The sequence below is a fragment of the Camellia sinensis genome, chromosome 1 (assembly GCF_055761805.1).
Source record: "Camellia sinensis isolate YWXY chromosome 1, ASM5576180v1, whole genome shotgun sequence".
NCBI classification, from domain to species: domain Eukaryota; kingdom Viridiplantae; phylum Streptophyta; class Magnoliopsida; order Ericales; family Theaceae; genus Camellia; species Camellia sinensis.
The window spans coordinates 20,205,343-20,228,105 of NC_138961.1; the positions used below are offsets into that span (position 1 = coordinate 20,205,343).

The 22,763-nt window shown below is 33.6% G+C and overlaps 1 protein-coding gene across 1 annotated transcript; it reads right to left on the minus strand.

Moving 5' to 3' along the window:
• Nucleotides 1-1,910: 1,910 nt before the first annotated feature.
• Nucleotides 1,911-8,521, minus strand: LOC114321208 (NAC domain containing protein 50). Its single transcript, XM_028268368.2, has 4 exons — nucleotides 7,736-8,521; nucleotides 6,790-7,067; nucleotides 6,484-6,669; nucleotides 1,911-2,744 (listed from the first exon to the last, which is right to left on the minus strand). Exons 1-4 carry the CDS (start codon nucleotides 7,941-7,943, stop codon nucleotides 2,190-2,192), a joined length of 1,227 nt encoding a protein of 408 aa, XP_028124169.1. The 5' UTR covers nucleotides 7,944-8,521; the 3' UTR covers nucleotides 1,911-2,189.
• Nucleotides 8,522-22,763: the final 14,242 nt, after the last annotated feature.

Consider the following 22,763-nt stretch of genomic DNA (forward strand, 5'->3'; position numbering starts at 1 on the left):
GGCATTTTTCATCAAACATTGTTAAAAACATCACTAATTGTTAATTTTCAGCGACAATTTGAAAATTTTGTTACAAAAAATATCATTCATTATAAGTTTTAACAATAGTTTAAAAAAACCGTCACAAAAAAATCACTAATTTTTAACTATCAACGACAGTTAAAAATTTTGTCACAGAAAACGTCACTAATTGTAAGTTTTAGCGACAATTTATAAAAATCATGACAAAACAAGCCACTAATTATTAATTTTGAACGACATATGTAAAAACCATCACAAAAAATCATTTTTAACAATGATTTTATTAGGACTTATTTTCCATAGAGCTTTACAGGAATTAAATCTAATTATTATGTCTTATTGATAGTTTACCCTTTATACATATATATTTATTATTAATTTGGCAAGCTAGTATTTGTAGTGTGACCTTGTATTATTTTAGTTCTTATAATATTAAGTGACTCAATTTTGATTCTGAATCTTTTACTTTGTTTCAAATTAGTCTAGTTGATTCTAATTGTCAACCTTTTTTTTATGACAAATGCACACATAAATGGCATACGTTATGGTTTTAATGGTAAAATTATAAACTTGATCAATTTAATTGATTAACATTAACCAATTCAGTGATCATTTTTCATAAAAAAAATCGTAACGAATTTATCAATTTAATCAAATTGACACAAAATTTAAAATTAAATATTAAAATTGAGCTAATTGAAACTAAATGGACAAAAATAATACAAACGATAAAATATTGAGACTACTGGTATAATTTTTCCTCCTTTTTTATTTTGGTCAAATGAGTCAATTCGAATCCATTTTAACTTAACTCTTGTTTGGCAATAATTTTTAAATTGAATTTTTAAAGTAACATTTTCATTTTAATTTACATTTTTAAATAACATTAATTTTAATTTTCTAATATTATTTAAAAGAATGCAAATAAAATTACATAGACTCTCCTGAAATTTATGACAATTGCAGATATCTCCCCTTATCTCTTCTATTTTGCCCTCCGTTTTTATAATATTTAGTTAGCATTTGTCTCCGTTTATCTTATGCTTGAATTCATGAGAAAATCAAAAAAATTAAAAGATTTGAAGAAAAAAGGGAGAGTGGGAGAGTGAATGCCCAAATCATCGAACTTTGCAGCTTCGAAATCTTGAATCTTCTTCATAAGTTCCTCGGTGGTGGTGATGAGTCCATAGATGGACCCAAATGAAACTCAATCAAAATCCATGAGAAATTAGGTGTTGGTTTTGGCGCGTGTAAACAGTCCTAGGCTGTGACAACTAATCTCAATTATACACTAAAATTGAGTGTGTGTTTTTTTTTTGAACTCACACTAATGTTGTGTTTGATTGGGAGATTTGTGGAGGGATTTAGAAAGGAAAAGAGAAAAAGGTGTGTGAAATTAGGTGAAATTTAGGCATATTTTATTCACATTTTACCTACCTTTTCCATTTCTCTTTCTAAATCCCTCATCAAATCTCCCAACCAAACACAACATAAGATTGTGTTTGAATTTGTAAAAAGAAAAAAAAATTAAACGAAAAGAAAAAGAAAAAAGTGAATGAAATAGAAGATAATTTTTTCACAAATTCCTTTCCCTTCTCTTTTCCATTCAAGAATTCAAAATCCAAACATAATTTCAGTAAAAGTCAATCAACCAAATATCTTTCCAAAACTTGATTTCAAGCCAGTTTTAAGAATTTGGGCCCCTTTATAGTGTGAAGTTAATATCCTATAATCATGTTAAATTTTAGGTATATTCCTAGAGGGAACAAGTATTGTAATGAGTATCAACAGTGGAAAAAATAATGCCACAGGCAACTAACACGGGCTAAAATTCCATTTCATAATGTTGGATAGAGAAACTAGAATCAATTTATCAACAACAACAATCAAGATCAGAAAAGCAAACATGTTATTCTGATAAAATGATTCAACAGACAAGGCATCGTCAATGGCCAACCGGAACATCCATTCAGAATTCAGATTACAACAAAGAACAACAAAAATAGTTTTACACAAGCGCCATAAATAGCTAGACATCTCAAACAGGGCCCCGTTCAAGCCCTTGTTTTCCTTCTTCAGAAGTTCAATATGCAACTGACGAAAGTTACTCATGGCTTCAGCGGTTGGGCCAACTACAAAAACAGATTACATTAAAAACTGGGAAGTAGCTAACGATCTCGGACAACCCTTCTCAAGTCCTCGTTTTCCTTGTTTAGAAGATCAATACGCGATTGAAGAATGTTAATCATGGCTTGGGCCCTCATCACTTCAAGCTTCATCGTCTCTCTCTCCATAGAAACATTAAGGATCTCATTTTCCAAATTGCTGATGAATTTCAAATATCCGGGAGGCACAGATTTCTCAAGATTAGCTGCATCGAATGTTGGTGGGTTATTCGGATGGTTTTGTTTGGGTTCAAGAGATTCCAACAAAGGGAATTCCAAGAGTGCAGAGGGAAATTTTGTTGTGGTTGCTACAGTTGTAGATATACAAAGATCGTGAGTTGTCGTGATTGAATCTTCCGAACCATTTGCACAAGTGGAGTTGGGATCATCTGGCCTTGATCTTTTATTCTGAGCCAAACAGAGTGGTTCTGCGTCAGCTGTACACGGTAAAGGACAATCATCTGACCTTTCCCTCTTGCAAACAAATGACACGTTTTGAGAACCATTTGGAAGCTCAGTTCGACACAGAGGTGCCTTGATGGAATGAGTGTGAGCATCCTGTAATAATAAGGCAATATTTAGAGGGCATTACTGCAATAATTAAGCCTTCAAAAGTTAATGCCTTAGTACAAGACAGATTGAAAACAAAGTAAAAAAAGGAAATGTCTCCCAAAAATCAACCCATAACTAGAGAACATTGTGCATAGGTCATAATGATAAACGCAGCAAACTTGCACAATTTTTTTACGAACATCCTGTAAACTGGTATTTGCATTTGAACATACCGAGATTTAACTGCTTTGAAAAGACAAATTTTAGAATGATTTTTTGTGACAAATCAAACTCACCACGATACAAAATTTTCACTCATTTTCAAATATAAAATTAAGTTGGTAGAAGTACCCGAGCAAAGAAGAAACAGGAAAGTAATTTTCATTATGATATTTGCTTTTCTTTTTCCCTCTTTCATAAAGGACAGGTTGAACCCATTTCATTTACTCCAAGATGACGACTCTTTCCCACCATGTCAAAACAACTACTGCAATCACTCTTTCAAGCATTTGTCCAATTCATCCATCCATCTAATTCCAGTGCACTATCCTCTTCAATCTCCTCATGCGAAGCTATCTATAACAAAGAAAGTTGGTAGTTATCATTTTTACCCATACTTCTGTCAATTAGCTTTCACCGTTTCCTTTATAGATCTCAATTTTGTTCGACATACTTTATTTTAGTCGCACTTTCCTAACCTACAGCCACTCTTGCTATAGTCTTCATCAGCTAAAGATCCGAAAGCCAATTTTTCAAGGAACATCCTAAAATGCAGGAAGTTTTGCCTCATCTCACCGTACCGAAACCCCAAAAGGAGTCTTACATGAGGAATGAATACCTAAGGGAGACCAACTAACGCAAAATGAGGCAAAATTGTTTCTTACCAAAGAGCAATAGAAATGGACTTTATTAAATTACAAATAGAGTTATCAATATTTTGTTTTGCCAGAGGTCATAAATCCATTTCATATTTTCATATAATAATTTTTCCTTGGGAGAAGAAAAGTGGATAAAGGAAATCACTTTTTTGCTTATATTCCCATCAATCTGCAAAATCAAAGAAGTAAATTAATTTGGATAGTTTATCAAGAGTTTCCTCAATCATTCCCACAAATCGAAACTGAAACTCTAACTAGTCCCATTGTTGTGTAAAGTACACTGCCATGCTAGTTTTCATTCCAAGAGAGAGGATTTTTTTTATATGTTCAACTTGGGTTGGAAAATTTACTAGGATTCAACTTCAATCACAAACAATGACTATAGAACTAAAGATAGATCAAATCACAGACAGAAAATAAACAGGAGTTTCATAGTTCACCCAAAACTGGGCTTCAAGCTATAAACCCATTTGTTATGGAATGTTAATTTTTCCTTTAGTAATTATATCGGTTAGGGGTGACCATTGGTTCAATGGTAAAACCTTGGCCTAATAACCTTGAGGTTGTGGGTTTAAGTCTCGGGCCAACCACTTTGTGCACTATACTAAAGGTTAGGTGTGTACCCAATCTTTCCCAAACACACATTAATGTGTATTATTTGGGCATTATTTTTAATTATATCGGTTCCTACATCTGATTTTCTAAGAGAGAATTCATCTTGTGACCCATAGCATATTCTCAGTTTTCTCTAGTCATCTATCCCTGGTCTCAACCTGCAAGGTTTCAATTTTATAATCAAGCTCGTTAACACCACATCCATGCTCCTAATCTTCACAGAAACCAATTTTAAATACTTCAAACTTGGTAATTTATCCTTTGACATTAAACCTTTACTTTTAATGATATAACTGTGATTGTACTAAGAGAACCCAAAGTTAAACAGAAAGTACCTTCCTTCTTGCCACGAGCTATCACCATAGCCCCTTTAGTTAACTTCCAAAAGCCACCCATGAATGATGTAACAATTACAGAACTTGAAAGTTGGCTGGTAGAAATTAGATCTTCTTCAAACACGGCTTGGGTCGAACATCCTTAACTCTCATGCCTCTTTCACTCGGTTGATTAATTTGACCTTCATCCATACTGGTTATGTTGCAAGCTTCATCATTACAAGACAAACTTTGTCGAAATGGCTTTGTACATAATAATGGAACAATTCCTTGTGTGAAGTAGCATGAAACGACATACCCAAATCTATCACCCAAGATTCACTACAAGTATCCAAAGTCAAAATCAAAGCATCAGAAGCATCTTCATCGGAGACGTTAATAAAATCCTTTATTGCATGATACTTGTTATCTTGTTGTCTCTTTGGCGTTTTGCAATCCCACTTTACATGACCTTTTTTTGCCACAGTTCTAGCACTTGAAATCCCCCTCTTGGTTGAGATTGTGATTGGACCATTATGACCTTGATTTGCTTATGTTTCATTTATTCCTCTATTTACCTTCCTACCTCTATCATTAGTAGTCAACGCTAAACCAGATGAATCATCACCATCCTTCCTACGAGTTCTTCACTCCAAACCAATCCCACAACATGATCAATACTCAAGTTTGACGAACCAATAAAATTTCTAACTTCACAACTAAAGAATTTCAATTTTCAGGAAGACTTGATAATAGTGCCAAAGCCTTGACTTCATCATCAAACATGATATTAACAAATTTCAAAAAACTTGTGAGTTTTGACCTCGTCAACGCTCAATTGAGATTCCACATTTGACTATCTTGAAGTTGAACAAATTCTTAACCAAATGATCTTTTTTTGATGGTCAATGGTTTCTTATTCAACCTTGACAAAGCAACCATCAAACTCACGATTGTCTTCTCGTTACAGACATTGAAGGCTAAAGATACAACAAGCATCAACCTTATTGAGTAATCCCTATTCATTGTTCTTCATGTCCGTCAACTTCTCCAATATTCCTTCAAAAGGAAGATAAGGATCCTTTACTTCAAAGTAGAGATAATCTTCTATCTGCATCTTTCACAATCCAAAATTTGAACCATTGAATTTTTCAATCTTAATATTTCCTTCCTTTGCTACCATTCTTGCTAAAAAAATAGAACTCTAATACCAATTGTTGTGAAATTTGCTAGGATTCAAAATCCTAACCTAGGACCTGTTCAATCACACATACACGAGACAACATGATTTACGTGGTTCACACAAAATAGGCTTTGTCCACAGAGTCACCGTGGCTTTCACTACAACCTCAAACACACACAGATTTGAGTTAATGTCTCACACTTCTCTATCTCATAAAACTCTCTCTGCAATCATAAAATTACACATAGATGAGTTACAAGAATGTTTATATATGTATTGTCCATTAGCTATTCTTAGGGCTAACAGGACAAATGTAGAAAGCCAAAAACACCCCTAAAAAACTTTTAGCATCGTATGCTTGTTGAATAGTCACTCGCTCGAGCGACCTCCTTTGATTGAGCACTTCAAAGAGCGGATTCGTACTGGAATTCCATTACAACAAAATCATTGTTGCTCACTCGAGCGACCTAGGCACTTCTCATCAACTTATATCATCTAGTGCAATCTAGGGAAAGAGTTTGAAGATATCCTTTTATACTTGGCAAAAGTTGCAAATTAATTTTACTGAAAGCCTTGATCTGCACCTTATTCATTATGCATTCCCTATATTGATCAGTTCATGTTGGATAATGTTTAGTGCTTTGAATCACTAGTATTAGATTTAACTTGAAAGACATAACAATATGGGAACATAATTAAATTATGCACGGCTTTTGTGAGCACAGGAGGGGAGGGGGAGGGGGTGAATTACAAACCTGCTCAAGCTCACTCCCTTCCATTTGTGCATCATCACCATTTACCATCTCATCCCCAGCCTCTTCTCCTGGAATCACCAATAATGCATCATCATTCCATTCCTCCTCAATAAATGGAGCATATCGATCCCCATTCGGTGGTCCTAAACCACTTTTTTGAAAAATTCTGCACAGCACAAATGCATCCTTTCCCTCACAAAACAAGAAAAAGTAATAAGATATTCCGTGTGAGATTCAAAATCCTAAATAAGCAAAACCAGTTAAACATATGCACTTAATCTGCGATAATGCAACCAAAATCCACACCTGTGCGACCCTAGCTCTCTCTAAATCTTCCTCCGCAAGCCTGTACTCATGCATGACCCAATTGGTTCGCTTGCCATCTGGAGCTCGTCCACTATGAAACACAAGCGTTTTTTTCATCCCAATTGTCTGGCCCTTATGACGTACCGGTCGATCCTTTCCAGTTGCCTTCCAATACCCTTTGCCAGTGGCACGATTCAACCGAGATCCATTCCCATACTTTCTGTCTACAGGGCTAAAGAAGTACCACTCTAGGTCTCGACTCTTCAGCCTTGAATGACCTAGAGGCCCATAAAGAGATCAGTAGAATCAATGAATTGAATGTGGAAGAGCTCAATTGCATCAATAACTAAGTAAATTATTAGAATTCACTCGCATCAGAAAAGAAAAAGATAAAAAATGAATATACATAACATAATGTGTGCATATTTATATGCAGAGTGTGGAAGCAATGAAACCATAAAACAGAAAAATACAAATATTGACCTATAAGACCATAATGCATAAATAAACAAGAAATTCATCAAAAAAGGGGAAAATAGAACTTGAAAGATAAAATACATATTCTCACACACATAAATAAGCACAAACCTAGTGATTACAAACTTTCTCCCCAAGTTTTTGAATTAACTTTTATGAACACAAACACAAATGAGAAAATTGGAGCTGAAATGCACAAACAAAACTGGCAATTTATCACACTTCAAACAACTCTAACCCAGATTAATAATGCTTAACACGTATGAAGATACAGAAACAGAAATGATGATAAACAAAAACATCAATTTGAACCCACAAGACCTCAATTCCACCAACAAACAACAATTTATTCCACTAAAATTAAAAATAAAATAAAATAACTTGAAGCACACACACATATGTATATATATATATATATATATAGAGAGAGAGAGAGAGAGAGAGAGAGAGAGAGAGAGAGAGAGGGTACCGGAGAGCTCCCAGGGCTCAGATTTGTAGACATCGATTTCTGAGACGGCATCGAAGCGGAAGGGCTTCCCAGAGGCCTTACGCTTGAGGTAGTACTGCACAAGCTCCTCGTCCGTCGGATGGAACCGAAACCCAGGAGCCAGAGACGTCGGAGGCGGAGGCGGAGGCGGCGGCGGCGCAGGGGTGATTGCTAACAAATCATGACCCATATCGAAAAAAACACGACAAAACAGATCAACGACTTCGACCCAGATCAGATTTCAACTGATCAGGCCAAAAAACACACAAATTAGGGCTTGTTTGGAGGAATATAGAGATGGGTCTCAGAGGAAGGCGACGAAGGCGATGATGAAAAAGAAGAAGATGATAAAGTTGTTGATGGAGGTGAGGTTTTTTAGGGTTGGAAGTGAAGCAACCGATTGCCCATCGGTTAAGAAACCTCGAAACTTGCTTGTCACGGAAATCAATTCATTGAACAAAGCTTATTGAATGTGTATATATATGATATATATATATATATATATAGATTATGTATTTGATTTTGTTGTTTATAAAGTTTCATTCTTGTTGGGTTTGAACATGTGGTTGTGTCTTTTTCGTATTGATACTATATAAATTTGTATTTATATATTTGTATATATATATATATATATAAATATATATACAAACCTCTCGCCCTCGTGACTAACGACTATAGCCATTGATCTCAAACTCAGTACTACTCTGCTATTGACAGTACATTAATGGAAAATTTCAGATTTGTTTTCATCTTATTAAAAGTTATTTAAGATCATCATTTTATAATTTAAATTTATTTTATCTAAAATCGTCATCTTATAATTTAAATTTATTCTATCCGTAAGCCCACATTATATAAATTTTACCCCCACAGACACCAAGCCATAAAATTTGGGGAGGTTAAAAGTTTCGGAACTTTTCCATTATTATTATTATTATTTTTTTTTTCTTCTAACAGTGGGTTAATTTTTGAAATCATTTAAAATAAGAAAAACTAGGTGGTGTTTGGGAAGCAAGTTCCCAAATTTTTTTCTCATTTTTTTCACTAAAAGACAAAAGTTTTACAAAATCAAAAAAAACACATCCAAACAAAATATCACATCCAACCCCATAATCATTTCACTTTTTCTCTCACAAACATCACATCCAACCACATAAAAACCCAACTATCTTCCCAAACACTAAAAATTTTTTATCTCATAAAAACCTATATCTAATAAAATCTACATAAAAACTCACTTCCCAAACACCCTCTATATGAGTTTAGTCTAGAGCCTACCTTGATTTTCAGGGAGGTTAGAGTTTGAATTTAACAAACTCCTTCAGGTGGTGTTTGGCAAGTGGGTTGGGGCTAAAATAGCCACAAAAGACAAAATAGGCTATTTTAGCCACAACAAACAAAACATCACATCCAACCCATAATCATTACACTCTTCTCTCACAAAAAAAAACCAAAAATCCAAAAAGCCAAAAAGCCCTTCCCAAACCAAGCTTTTTAGCCCAGGCTAAAATAGCCAAAAAAGCCAAAAAGCTAAAAAGTCAACCCACTTCCCAAACGGAGGCTCAGTCTATATTTGGTTCATGGAATCAAGATAGAGATCTAAAAAAAAAAAGTGTGAAATATCATTATATTTTATTTTATTTTTATTTCTAAAGTTTTTACTTAATCAAAAAATAGTATAAATTCTCATTAATGGTAATTTAATTTATTATTTTGCTAATACTTTATATTTTATGAAATTAAAAATAAAAAGTAAGAGTTACAAATTAAGATAGTTAAGTTTTTAAATTTAAAAGAATAGGTAAATTTCAAATTTTCTTTAAGGTCTATTTTGGGTCATATTAACTTTTTTATTTTTTTATTTTTTTTGTACACATTTAAAAGAAATTAATAAACTAATTTTTTTCTATTTTCCAAAACAAACCTAAGAAGGTGTTTTAGATGATCTAAGAAAGTATATTTTTTAACTTTTTACGAAAATATATATAAAAAAAAATAAAGAAATGATGTGATTTAAGGCATGGTTTGGGAAGTGGGTTGACTTTTTTATTTTTTTTGCTATTTTAGCCTAGGGCTAAAAAGCCTGATTTGGAAATGACTTTTGGTTTTTTTGACTTTTTTGTGAAAGAAAGAATGTAATGATTATGGATTAGATGTGATATTTTGTTTTATTAAATTAAAAAACCTATTTTATTTTTTGTGATGATTTTATTAAAAAAAAATCTCTAACCCAACTTCCCAAACCTATTTTATCATTGTCGCCCTTTCTCCAAGCCTTCTCATTCATTTCTCTCCATTTATCATGGATGCCCCTATTAACTTTATGCTCTATTATTCATAAGAATAAAAGAGAATTGATTGAAATGGTAATTCTTAATTTTTTTTTTTCTGTGGAATGACCATGAATCACTATTTCATTATAATGGCGAAAAATGTAATTATTTTTTTAATCTAATCAAGTATGAGAATAGATGTTTTGATGGAATAATCATTTCATTTTATTCCAATAAACCAAATACTATCTAAGGTATTTTTTCAATTAGAGAGTAAAGAATGAGTTTGTTGAATAAATAAAATAAGAAAGTAAACATTTTTTTTTAAAAAAATTTAATTTTAGTTACTCATAAAGAAATAAATATACATAAATAATTTACTTCCTACTTTTTGTTGATATTTAAAAAAATCTAAACATAGCATAAATATATAGTAAAAACTTATTAGTATTTATTAGTAGAGAATAAGAAGATTTTTGTTTGTTTTCTAAAAGAAGGTGTTCTATATGTTATTAGAATATTTATTAAAACTATTTTTTATGTGGTGTCTCATGTATTAGGATAAGTTTTATATGTACACATAATATTTATTGTATACATATAGGTGGTGGATAAAATAAAATAGTGAAAACAAATATTATTTTTCAAAAATAAATGAATTATATTTGAAGTTACTTCAAAATCACAAAATATATTGTTCCGTGTTTGGCTTGGCGATGATAAAGAACCACCTTTTTTTTTTTTTTTTTAATGTCTTAAAGATTAAACAATTGCAATAGAAGTCACTGGTAATCTAGTATACACTAATATAGTGTTGGAAATGGTTATTTTTTCCTCAAGTTTGGTCTATTTTTTAGGTGGGCCCCGAGTGTCAATTTACTCGGGTCAAAGTGGTAACGCGTTCTATGCCGCGTTGTGATTCACGTGGTATATTTGGTTGCTCAAAACCATTACCGAGTGAATGGGAAATTGAAGCCAAAGTGTGCTCCATGGAAATGGAGTTTTGGTGGAAATTCCTTAAGGTTGTAAATTGGTTTGTCCCACATTGATTTGGTGGGAGGTTTTGAAAGGGTTTATAAGGCTTAGGGTGTGATTCTTGGGGTGTGCCCCAAGGGGTACCCAAGTGTTTTAGAGGGAGAGGTTATGGGCAAAATGGGCTAGACCCATTGGACCCAAAAATCACCACACACGCGCGCGCCGCCGCCGTCCGTCCGGTCGGGCGTGTGCGTGTGTGTGGTGTGTGGTTGGGCTTCTAATCTTTTTGGGCCAAAAACATTTGAATTTAATTTTATTTTTTATTAAAATAAAATTGGTTTGGATTTTTTGTTCATCCAAACAGGGCCCTTCCCGGTTTCAAACAGAAATAACCTGTTTTGGAAATAGTGCACACCCAAACAGGGCCCTTCCCGGTTTCAAACAGAAATAAACTGTTTTGGAATTAATGCACACCCAAACAGGGCCCTTCCCGTTTTGCTATCTGTTTGAATTCAAATCCAACAGGTATCATACCTGTTCAATTCAAAACCAAGAGTTACATACCTGTTTAATTCAAAATGAAGAGCCACCTTCACATCTATAAATAGGACCACCCTCATTTGATGTTTATATTCAGAAATTTCGTATTTCACTTCTGTTTTCTATTCTTCATCTTGCTGCATTTTATTTTCAAAAGAAAGAGTGTAAACACTTAGTGTGTTCGTAAGGCAAACAATTAGTAGTGCTGCTATTGTTTGTGGAAGATCATTTCATCCTGGGAGATAGACGTCCGAATTCTGAAAGCACCGTGGAGAGGACGAATCTGTCTTAAGGAGACAGTGTTAAACACTGGACTTGATCAGAAAAATAATTCGAGGAAATTAAATCAAGTAAGTTATTTAATTACTTTCAGTGTTGTTTTTATTTGTTTATTTATTCAGATTTTAATTTTGTTTTTGTAACAAAATAAAATCTGTTTTGGTTTTTATTTATTTATTTATTATTTCGAGTTTGATTTTTGTAATCAAACATATTCTCTCCTTTTCGCTATTTCTTTTATTCTTGTTGTTGTTTTGTACACAACAGAATTAAATCCTTTTAAATACGGTGAAGATTGTCCTACAATCTTAAGACAGAATCCTTTTTGGGTATCTTCATTATATTTAATTTTCTGTGTTTTCAAATTAATATTCTGGTTGGAAAAACAAATAGTGATTTATGCTATTTGACAGATAGTAGTAATATACTGTCTCTTTTCTTTGACAACTACTAGTAGTACGATACTGGTGTCATTAACAATTCAGAATATTATTTGGTATTACAGAAAATTCTTGTGATATTTTATTTTTCTAGTTTTAGTAACAAGGGAAATAAAATTATTTTGTTGTTATAATTATTTTCTGGTTTTAGTAACTAGAAAATTAATTTGTGTTTTAATATTTTCTGATTTTTGTAATCAGAGATTATGGCTACTGCAACTGAAACTGCATCTGGCAGTGATACTCCTATTGTTACACCTACATCGGTCCCTATCCAGAACCATGTTCATGTACCAATCAATCATGGAGAAAAACCGGAAAAATTTAATGGTACCGAGTTTAAGAGATGGCAGCAGAAGATGCTGTTCTATCTTACAACTCTTAATTTGGCCCGGTTTCTCCATGAAGAGGCTCCAGCACTTAAAGAGGGTGAAAGTGATCGGCAAGTTGTTGCCGCTGTAGATGCTTGGAAACATTCAGATTTCCTGTGCAGAAACTACATCCTAAATGGCCTTGACAATATGCTGTATAATGTATACAGTCCTCTGAAAACAGCAAAAGAATTGTGGGATTCTTTGGAGAAGAAATACAAGACAGAAGATGCCGGCACGAAGAAATTTGTCGTCGGTAAATTTCTGGACTTTGTTATGGTAGACTCCCAAACGGTAATATCTCAAGTTCAAAGTTTTCAAATAATTTTGCATGATATTCATTCAGAAGGTATGTCTCTTAGCGAGTCATTCCAAGTCGCAGCTTTAGTGGAAAAGTTACCACCGGCTTGGAAAGATTTCAAAAATTATTTAAAACATAAACGCAAAGAGATGACTATGGATGAATTGATTGTAAGGTTAAGAATTGAAGAAGATAACCGAAAGGCTGAAAAGAGGAATGGGAAAAATCCCATTGAGTCCAAGGCAAATGTGGTTGAACAAGTTCATAAACCACATAACAAAAAGAGGAAGTTTACTGGAGATGGTCCTAAACAAGGCGATAGTAGCAAGAAGTTCAAAGGAAAATGCTATAACTGTGGCAAAACTGGACATCGAGCTTCTGACTGCCGCCGCCCTAAAAAGAATTATGGAAGTACAAGTAAGAAGACCACCAATCAGGCCAATGTAACAGAATTGGATTACATCTCTGACGGAGTGAATGACATCAACCTCTCTGCTGTGGTGTCTGAGGCTAACTTGGTTGGAAATCCCAAAGAGTGGTGGGTTGACACTGGAGCAACTCGTCACATATGTGCGGACAAGAAGATGTTCACTACCTACAATGAGGCTGCAAATGGTGAACAACTTTTCATGGGAAATTCTTCTACTTCTGCTGTGGCTGGACAAGGGAAAGTAATCTTGAAGATGACATCAGGGAAAGAACTGATCCTCAACAACGTACTACATGTACCTGACATCCGGAAGAATTTAGTTTCTGGGTCTTTGTTAAGTAAAAATGGTTTTAGGCTTGTATTTGAGTCTGATAAATTTGTATTAACAAAGAGTGGTATGTATGTTGGTAAGGGATACATGAGTGATGGTCTCTTTAAGTTAAATGTAATGACAGTTGTACCGAAAGTTGCTATGAATAAGAATAACACATCTTTTGTTTATATTCTTGAGTCAAATTTATGGCATGGTAGATTAGGACATGTGAATTTTGATGCTTTGCGTAGATTAATTGGTTTAGATTATATACCAAAGTTTGAAATTAATCCTAATCATAAATGTGAAATTTGTGTAGAAGCGAAACTAACTAAGGCTCCATTTAAATCGGTTGAAAGAAAAACCGAACCTCTAGAATTAATTCACACTGATGTATGTGATTTAAAGTTTATTCAAACTAGAGGTGGCAAAAAGTATTTCATAACATTTATCGATGATTGCACAAGATATTGTTATGTTTATTTACTTAGAAGTAAAGATGAAGCCTTAGAAATGTTTAAACTCTACAAAACAGAAGTTGAAAATCAACTTGGTAAAACCATTAAAATGGTTAGAAGTGATAGGGGTGGTGAATATGATGCACCATTAAATGAATTTTGTGCACAACATGGCATTATTCACCAAACTACAGCCCCTTATTCTCCACAGCAAAATGGAATTGCTGAAAGGAAGAATAGAACCCTAAAAGAAATGATGAATGCCATGTTACTAAGTTCAGGCTTACCACAGAACTTGTGGGGGGAAGCAATATTGTCTGCTAATTATGTTCTTAATAGAATACCCCACAAGAAAACCAAAAGCATTCCTTATGAATTGTGGAAAGGTCGACCACCTTCCTACAAATACTTAAAAGTGTGGGGGTGTTTGACAAAAGTTGAAGTACCTGTTCCTAAAAAGACTAAAATTGGACCAAAAACAGTAGATTGTGTGTTTATTGGTTATGCTCAGAATAGTAGTGCATATCGGTTTCTGACTTATAAATCAGATATACCTGATATAAATGTGAACACTATTATAGAGTCAAGGAATGCTGTGTTTTTTGAACATGTCTTTCCTTACAAGAAAGGACAGGAATTAAGTTCACAGAAAAGAACTTATGATTGTACACAAAGTCAAGAGACTAATGACAATCTAACACAAGAGACTAATAATAGTCTCGACCAACAGGATTTAACTAATGATGAACCAAGACGAAGTAAAAGAGCGAAAACATCAAAATCCTTTGGTCCAGATTTTCTGACATACTTGTTAGAAAATGAACCTCAAAGCTTTAAGGCAGCAATGACAGGTCCTGAAGCACCTTTGTGGAAAGAGGCTGTTAATAATGAAATTGAATCCATTATGCAAAATCATACTTGGGAATTGGTGGATCTTCCACCAGGTTCTAAACCTCTTGGATATAAATGGATATTCAAGAGAAAAATGAAAGCAGATGGTTCAATTGACAAGTATAAAGCAAGACTTGTTGTTAAAGGTTACAGACAAAAGGAAGGTCTGGACTATTTTGACACATATTCCCCCGTGACAAGAATAACATCCATTCGCATGCTTATTGCTATAGCAGCGTTGTTTAATTTAGAAATACATCAAATGGATGTTAAGACAGCTTTCTTAAACGGTGATCTAAATGAAGAGATCTATATGGAACAACCCGAAGGGTTTGTAGTATCAGGGCAAGAAAAGAAAGTTTGTCGACTTGTAAAATCCCTTTATGGATTAAAACAAGCACCTAAGCAATGGCATGAAAAATTTGATCATGCAATGCTTACTAATGGGTTTAAGATAAACGAATGTGACAAATGCGTCTATATTAAAAACACTGACCAAGGATATGTCATAGTTTGTCTTTATGTGGATGACATGCTTATCATTGGAAGCAGTCAAAACATGATCAAATCAACTAAGCAGATGCTTAACAAGAGATTTGATATGAAAGATATGGGGGTCGCAGATGTTATATTAGGAATGAAAATTACTAAAACATCTGACGGATATGCATTATCTCAATCTCATTATATTGAGAAAATTCTTGATAAATTTATCAAGGATGATTTGAATTTAGCTAGAACACCTGTAGACATCAGTCTTTATTTATCGAAAAATAAAGGTGATGCAGTGTCTCAGTTAAAATACTCCCAAATCATTGGAAGCCTAATGTACCTAATGAATTGTACTCGTCCTGATATAGCTTATGCTATAAGTAAATTGAGTAGGTACACTAGTAACCCTGGAGAAGACCATTGGAAAGCGATCATTCGAGTTCTTAGATATCTAAGATTTACTCATGATCAAGGTTTGAACTTTACTCGATATCCAGCAGTACTCGAAGGTTATTGTGATGCCAATTGGATATCAGATACTAAAGATTCAAAATCCACTAGTGGATATGTCTTTACTCTAGGAGGCGCTGCTGTTTCTTGGAAGTCCACGAAACAAACTTGCATCGCACGATCCACAATGGAATCCGAGTTTATTGCTTTAGACAAAGCAGGTGAAGAAGCAGAATGGCTTCGTCACTTCTTAGAAGACATTCCAATGTGGCCAAAACCTGTGCCAGCTATTTGCATTCATTGTGATAGTCAATCTGCAATAGGCAGGGCACAGAATCATATGTATAATGGTAAGTCACGACATATTCGTCGTCGACATAATACCGTAAGGCAATTGTTGTCAAACGGAATAATCTCAATAGATTATATAAAATCTAAAGAGAATATTGCGGATCCGTTAACAAAAGGTTTGACAAAAGAGCTAGTGTATAGTTCATCAAAGGGGATGGGATTAAAGCCTATTACATAAGAGTCGTCATAATGGTAACCCTACTTATATGACTGGAGATCCCAAGAACTAAGTTCAAAGGGACAACTAAGTTATGTATGGCTCGCCAGAAATCACCAAGGGATTAAAATTCCTACCCATTCCTATGGTGAGAGTGATATCTGCAACATATGTTGTCTGCAGGGGTATAAGGATAAGCTTTACTTTTAATGATTACTTATATCTTGATTAAGGCATAAAATCAAGACGAGTATAAAGAGATACTCACAATAAGAATCACCTATATGAGTGTTGAACTGGGGCCGGTTCTATGAGAATGCAAAGGCTAAATTCTCTAGAAACACTTATGAAAACCAGGCGCGTTCAAGGCCAAAATGAACACAACAGTGAGAACCACGATGTGTTAGAAGATATTTTGTGTGAAATCTGTTGTCTTGGCTTACACAAACGGCTGAACAATTCAAGGCATCGCGTCCATTGGTTAGCCAGTAAGTCCGATAGGTTATCACTAGGGAAGGTTCAAGGCCGAAAACTACCTATCCTGATGCAAGATATTTTCGACTTATACTCTTTCGTTAAGTCTGCATATTGTTGCATTTCCGTTGTCATCAAATTCCATTCATGTGGGGGATTGTTGGAAATGGTTATTTTTTCCTCAAGTTTGGTCTATTTTTTAGGTGGGCCCCGAGTGTCAATTTACTCGGGTCAAAGTGGTAACGCGTTCTATGCCGCGTTGTGATTCACGTGGTATATTTGGTTGCTCAAAACCATTACCGAGTGAATGGGAAATTGAAGCCAAAGTGTGCTCCATGGAAATGGAGTTTTGGTGGAAATTCCTTAAGGTTGTAAATTGGTTTGTCCCACATTGATTTGGTGGGAGGTTTTGAAAGGGTTTATAGGGCTTAGGGTGTGATTCTTGGGGTGTGCCCCAAGGGGTACCCAAGTGTTTTAGAGGGAGAGGTTATGGGCAAAATGGGCTAGACCCATTGGACCCAAAAAATCACCACACACGCGCGCGCGCGCCGCCGCCGCCGTCCGTCCGGTCGGTCGGGCGGGCTGGGCTGGGCCTGGGCTTGGGCGCGGGTGCGTGGTGTGTGGTTGGGTTGGGCTTCTAATCTTTTTGGGCCAAAAACATTTGAATTTAATTTTATTTTTTATTAAAATAAAATCCATAATTCAAATTAAATTGGTTTGGATTTTTTGTTCATCCAAACAGGGCCCTTCCCGGTTTCAAACAGAAATAACCTGTTTTGGAAATAGTGCACACCCAAACAGGGCCCTTCCCGGTTTCAAACAGAAATAAACTGTTTTGGAATTAATGCACACCCAAACAGGGCCCTTCCCGTTTTGCTATCTGTTTGAATTCAAATCCAACAGGTATCATACCTGTTCAATTCAAAACCAAGAGTTACATACCTGTTTAATTCAAAATGAAGAGCCACCTTCACATCTATAAATAGGACCACCCTCATTTGATGTTTATATTCAGAAATTTCGTATTTCACTTCTGTTTTCTATTCTTCATCTTGCTGCATTTTATTTTCAAAAGAAAGAGTGTAAACACTTAGTGTGTTCGTAAGGCAAACAATTAGTAGTGCTGCTATTGTTTGTGGAAGATCATTTCATCCTGGGAGATAGACGTCCGAATTCTGAAAGCACCGTGGAGAGGACGAATCTGTCTTAAGGAGACAGTGTTAAACACTGGACTTGATCAGAAAAATAATTCGAGGAAATTAAATCAAGTAAGTTATTTAATTACTTTCAGTGTTGTTTTTATTTGTTTATTTATTCAGATTTTAATTTTGTTTTTGTAACAAAATAAAATCTGTTTTGGTTTTTATTTATTTATTTATTATTTCGAGTTTGATTTTTGTAATCAAACATATTCTCTCCTTTTCGCTATTTCTTTTATTCTTGTTGTTGTTTTGTACACAACAGAATTAAATCCTTTTAAATACGGTGAAGATTGTCCTACATATAGAAGTTTGATAAAGTTTGTAATTAGAAGTGGCAAGTTGAATTCAAAGTGGTAGATTGCTCTAATTATATTTGGATCATAAATTTATATATATATTTAAAAAGGAAAAGAAAAAAGCAAGATTAATAAAGAAAAAAACTTATTATATTCTATTAACATTTTTTGTTTAAGTTTTTCTCAAAATTCATGATTTAAAAATAATTTTATTAAAAATTCATTTCTATTAAATAAGTTATATCTTACAAACCTAATTAAAATTAGATTGAAATGTGTTGAATATAGGTATCAATTTAAAAAACAACAGCGCTACATACACCCAGTGGGGGTCGCGCCCCCAGTGACGTGGCGCGCCCCCACTGGCTGAAAACTTAAAAAAAAAAAAAAAAAAAACAGTTTTTTTTTTGCACCAATCCGGGGCCGACACCTCACTGGGGGTCGACCCCCAGTGGGGGTATGAAGCATAAATCATTAAAAGAAGCAGTAGTGATTGGGGGCCCGAAAACGGGACCCCCGAATGCCCCGAAATTTTTTTTTTTTTTTTTTTTTTTTCAGCAGACGAAGAAGAGAAGGAGGGGAGGGGAGGGGAGGGGAGGAGGAGGGGGAGGAAGGACTGGAGGGGGCCTAAAAAATGGAGGAAGAAGACGGAGGAAGAAGAGGTGGCGATCGGCTACAGAGGCGGAGGCGCGGCGACGAGCAGAGGCGGCGATCGGCGACGGAGGCGGAGGCGCGGCGACGAGCAGAGGCGGCGATCGGCGACGGAGGCGCGGCTACGCGATCGGCGACCGGCGACCTGTCTTCCCTCTCTCTCTCTTTCTCTCTTCTCTTTCTCTCCCTCTCTCTCTCTGTCTCTGCGAAGAAGAAGAAGAAGAAGAAAATGGCGGAAGGGAAGAAAAGAAAAAAAAAAAAAAAAAAAAATCAAAACCCAAAACGACGTCGTTTTGGGTTTTGAGCCAAATTCGAGCCACCATTTTCGGGCCCTCAAACATTACTCTAAAAGAAGGGCACATAACAATTACAAGTTGAGGTGTAAATGCTTATAGTAAGTGATATTTAAGCCTCGTTTGAGAAATAATTATTTTAATTAAAAAGTTAAAAAATTATTATAAATTATCACCTCATTTTTTTTAAATTTTTTTTTACATTTTTCTTTATAAAAAATTAAAAAATTACTAAAATAACTCGTTTTAATCAAATAAACGATGAGATAGAGGAGGGTCTTTTGCTTTTACTTGTCACATTTTGACTTTGCGTATGTAGTGGGAAAGTGGAAACCAACCATTATTATGGGGTGATATGGCCAAGAGTCATATCTCACTCCCCAATAAAGTTTTTTTTTTTTTATAATTATTTCTTTTAATTTTCATTTTTTTAAAGGCAATAAAGTCAACATGGGCCAACATTTACTTCAAGGCTATTCCAATTACAACCTTTGTAGGCCGAAACTCCTCACATTTTATTGGGCTTATATGATTGACCCATAAAAGTTTTTTTTTGAAAAGAAAATAAAAATATAAGTAATATGAAGGTATATTATGAATGTTGGAGATGCTTTGCCATAGGGAACAGGGCCGGCTATGAGACAAGGGGGGTGAGTGCTCGAATTTTATCTAAAAAATAGGATTTTAATTTTATCTAAGGTATAATTGGTTACTTATTTCAGTTTTAAATTATATTTAGTTTATTGAAATGAAATTAAATGGTATAATCATTCTATTATAATGTCAATCTTTACGTTTGGTTTACTAAAAAGTAATAAAAATTATTACAAAAAAAATCATTATTCTCATCATTTTATAAAGATACTATGAAATAATCATTTTATTTCATTCAATTTTATTTCAATAAATCAAACATTTTATAATAGTATTAGTACCAGTAGTTTAAAAATGAAATTTTACAAAAAAAAAAAAAAAAAATTATTGAATTGGTGAATTATTTAAAAGTAATGCATGATTGTTTGTCAAATGTATGGATTATTTAAATTGTTTGACTATACCAGTTACAATTGTTTTTGAAAAAATAATTTTTTTTTTAAAGTTAAAATTGACCAAATTTTATAATTTGATCTACTACGTCAAGGAAAAGTGTAAACAAATTGATAATGTTAACAATCAAAAATATTTAAAATTTATCTCAATAACTATGATTTACGTCAATCTCAATGACTATGGTTTATGTTAACTATAAAAATCATATAAAATTGCTTAGGAAATATAATATTATAATATTTGTAAAAAAATAAATTATAATTGATTCACTTACTATTACAATAAATTAAAATTGGATTTCTCACTTAATATTTTAAGTGATTTCCACGGGTAAAAAAATAGTAATTTTAGTGTCTATATATACAACAATTTTTGTGTAGGTAAAAGTAAATTTTTTTTAAAAATTTAATAAAAATTACTATTATTTTATCAATATATATTTTAAAAGATATATGAAGACCGAGCCTATTTTGCCTTGAGCCTCAAAAAAGGTTAGGGCATAGGAAATGACCATAAAGGACCAAAAGATTTTGGTAAGTATTTTTAGTACTTTCTGGCTAAATATCTGTTTAATTATAATTTATTGATGAAAATACTTTTTATTTTTTAAAATTTTAAAATGTCATAACTTTTTATCTATATTTAATTTTTTGATAAAATTTATTGTTGAGATTTATCAAATAAAATACATGTTGGTCATGAAATTCTAATAAAGGAATACAAACAAATTTCACTATCTAAACTAAACTTGATATAATAAAATTTTACTATCAACCTAGACAACAAAATTTTGCTGTCTGAATTAGTTTTTAAATATTGAAATTCTACCACCATCATCTCTAATCACCACAATTACAACAACAAATTTATATAATATTAAGATAGTAAATAAATTTCACTGTCTAAATTAAACTTAACATAGTAAAATTGTACTGTTAACTTTGAAAACAAAATTTTACTATCTGAATTAATATTTAAATATTGAAATTCTACCCATCACCATCTCTAATCACCTCAATTACAATTAGGGGTGTGCATAATACCGTCGAAACCGCCGAAACCGCAAAAATCGCACCGAACCGCACTGCCAAGGCAAATTCGTTATTATTTGCCAATCGAACCGCCGGTTTTTGGTAAGAAAAATGACAAATTCTAGTGACACTTTTATCAATCCGCCGGTTTCTATTTTTCTTCCAAACCGCACCGACCCGCACCGCTATTAAATCATGTTTTATAAGATTCTAAAAATTCTTTTTTACTTAAGTTTGCTTGTTGTTCTATACCTTAGAATATAGTATTACATTACTACTTGAGGAGAATTCAAGATGTCAGTAATCCAAAATAACATTGGATTCCAATTCACTTTTCAATCTTTTTTTTTTTCTGGCCATGTTGCAAACTTGCATCAGCTCACTTTTCAATCTAAATACTTTTCAACAGTAAACATTTTCAATATATTGTAAACCCTGAATGATATTAGTTTTATGTATTGTATTTGATCATTGTAGCTTCCACAGATGCTTGTAATGAACTGATGGCATAGTCGTTGATATTATCATGTTGTTGCTACACTTGCTGCATCAGAAGAAAGCTTCGCAAGATGCTTAACATCACGGTATCTCTCGTCTTTTTTTTACTCTTTGATTTAAGTTTTGTAATTTGAATTATATTTTTTATAAACCGCCAATCCGCCCGAACCGCCAAGGCAAATCCGCCATTATTTGCCAACCGAACCGCCGGTTTTTGATAAGAAAAATGGCAAATTCTAGTGACACTTTTATCAATCTGCCACCCGCCATACGGTTTCTATTTTTCTCTCAAACCGCACTGACCCACACCGCGCACACCCCTAATTACAATAACAAATTTATATAGTAAACAAGTTTCACTATCTAAACTAAACTCAATATAGTAAAATTTTATTGTTAACTTAGACAAAAAAAAAATTACTATTTGAATTAGTATTTAAATATTGAAATTCTACCATTACCATCTCTAATCCCCACAATTACCACAACAAATTTATATAATATTAAGATAGTAAAAATTCACTTATGTTAGACAACAAAATTTTATTGTTGGCTATTACATAATTAAATAGTAAATTTCTATTGGTTAAATAAATTAAAACAATTTTTTTTGGTTTGGGTTTAACTATATAAAACATTAGATTATCAACAAATATGTTTGCCGTACCAATAAAGGAATCCTTAAAAAACCAAATTCAAATTTTCCATACCAATAAAGGAATCTTTAAAAAACCAAAATTCAAATTCTTAGAGGGTTTTTCAAGATTTCAACCTATGTATGGTTTTATTATTTA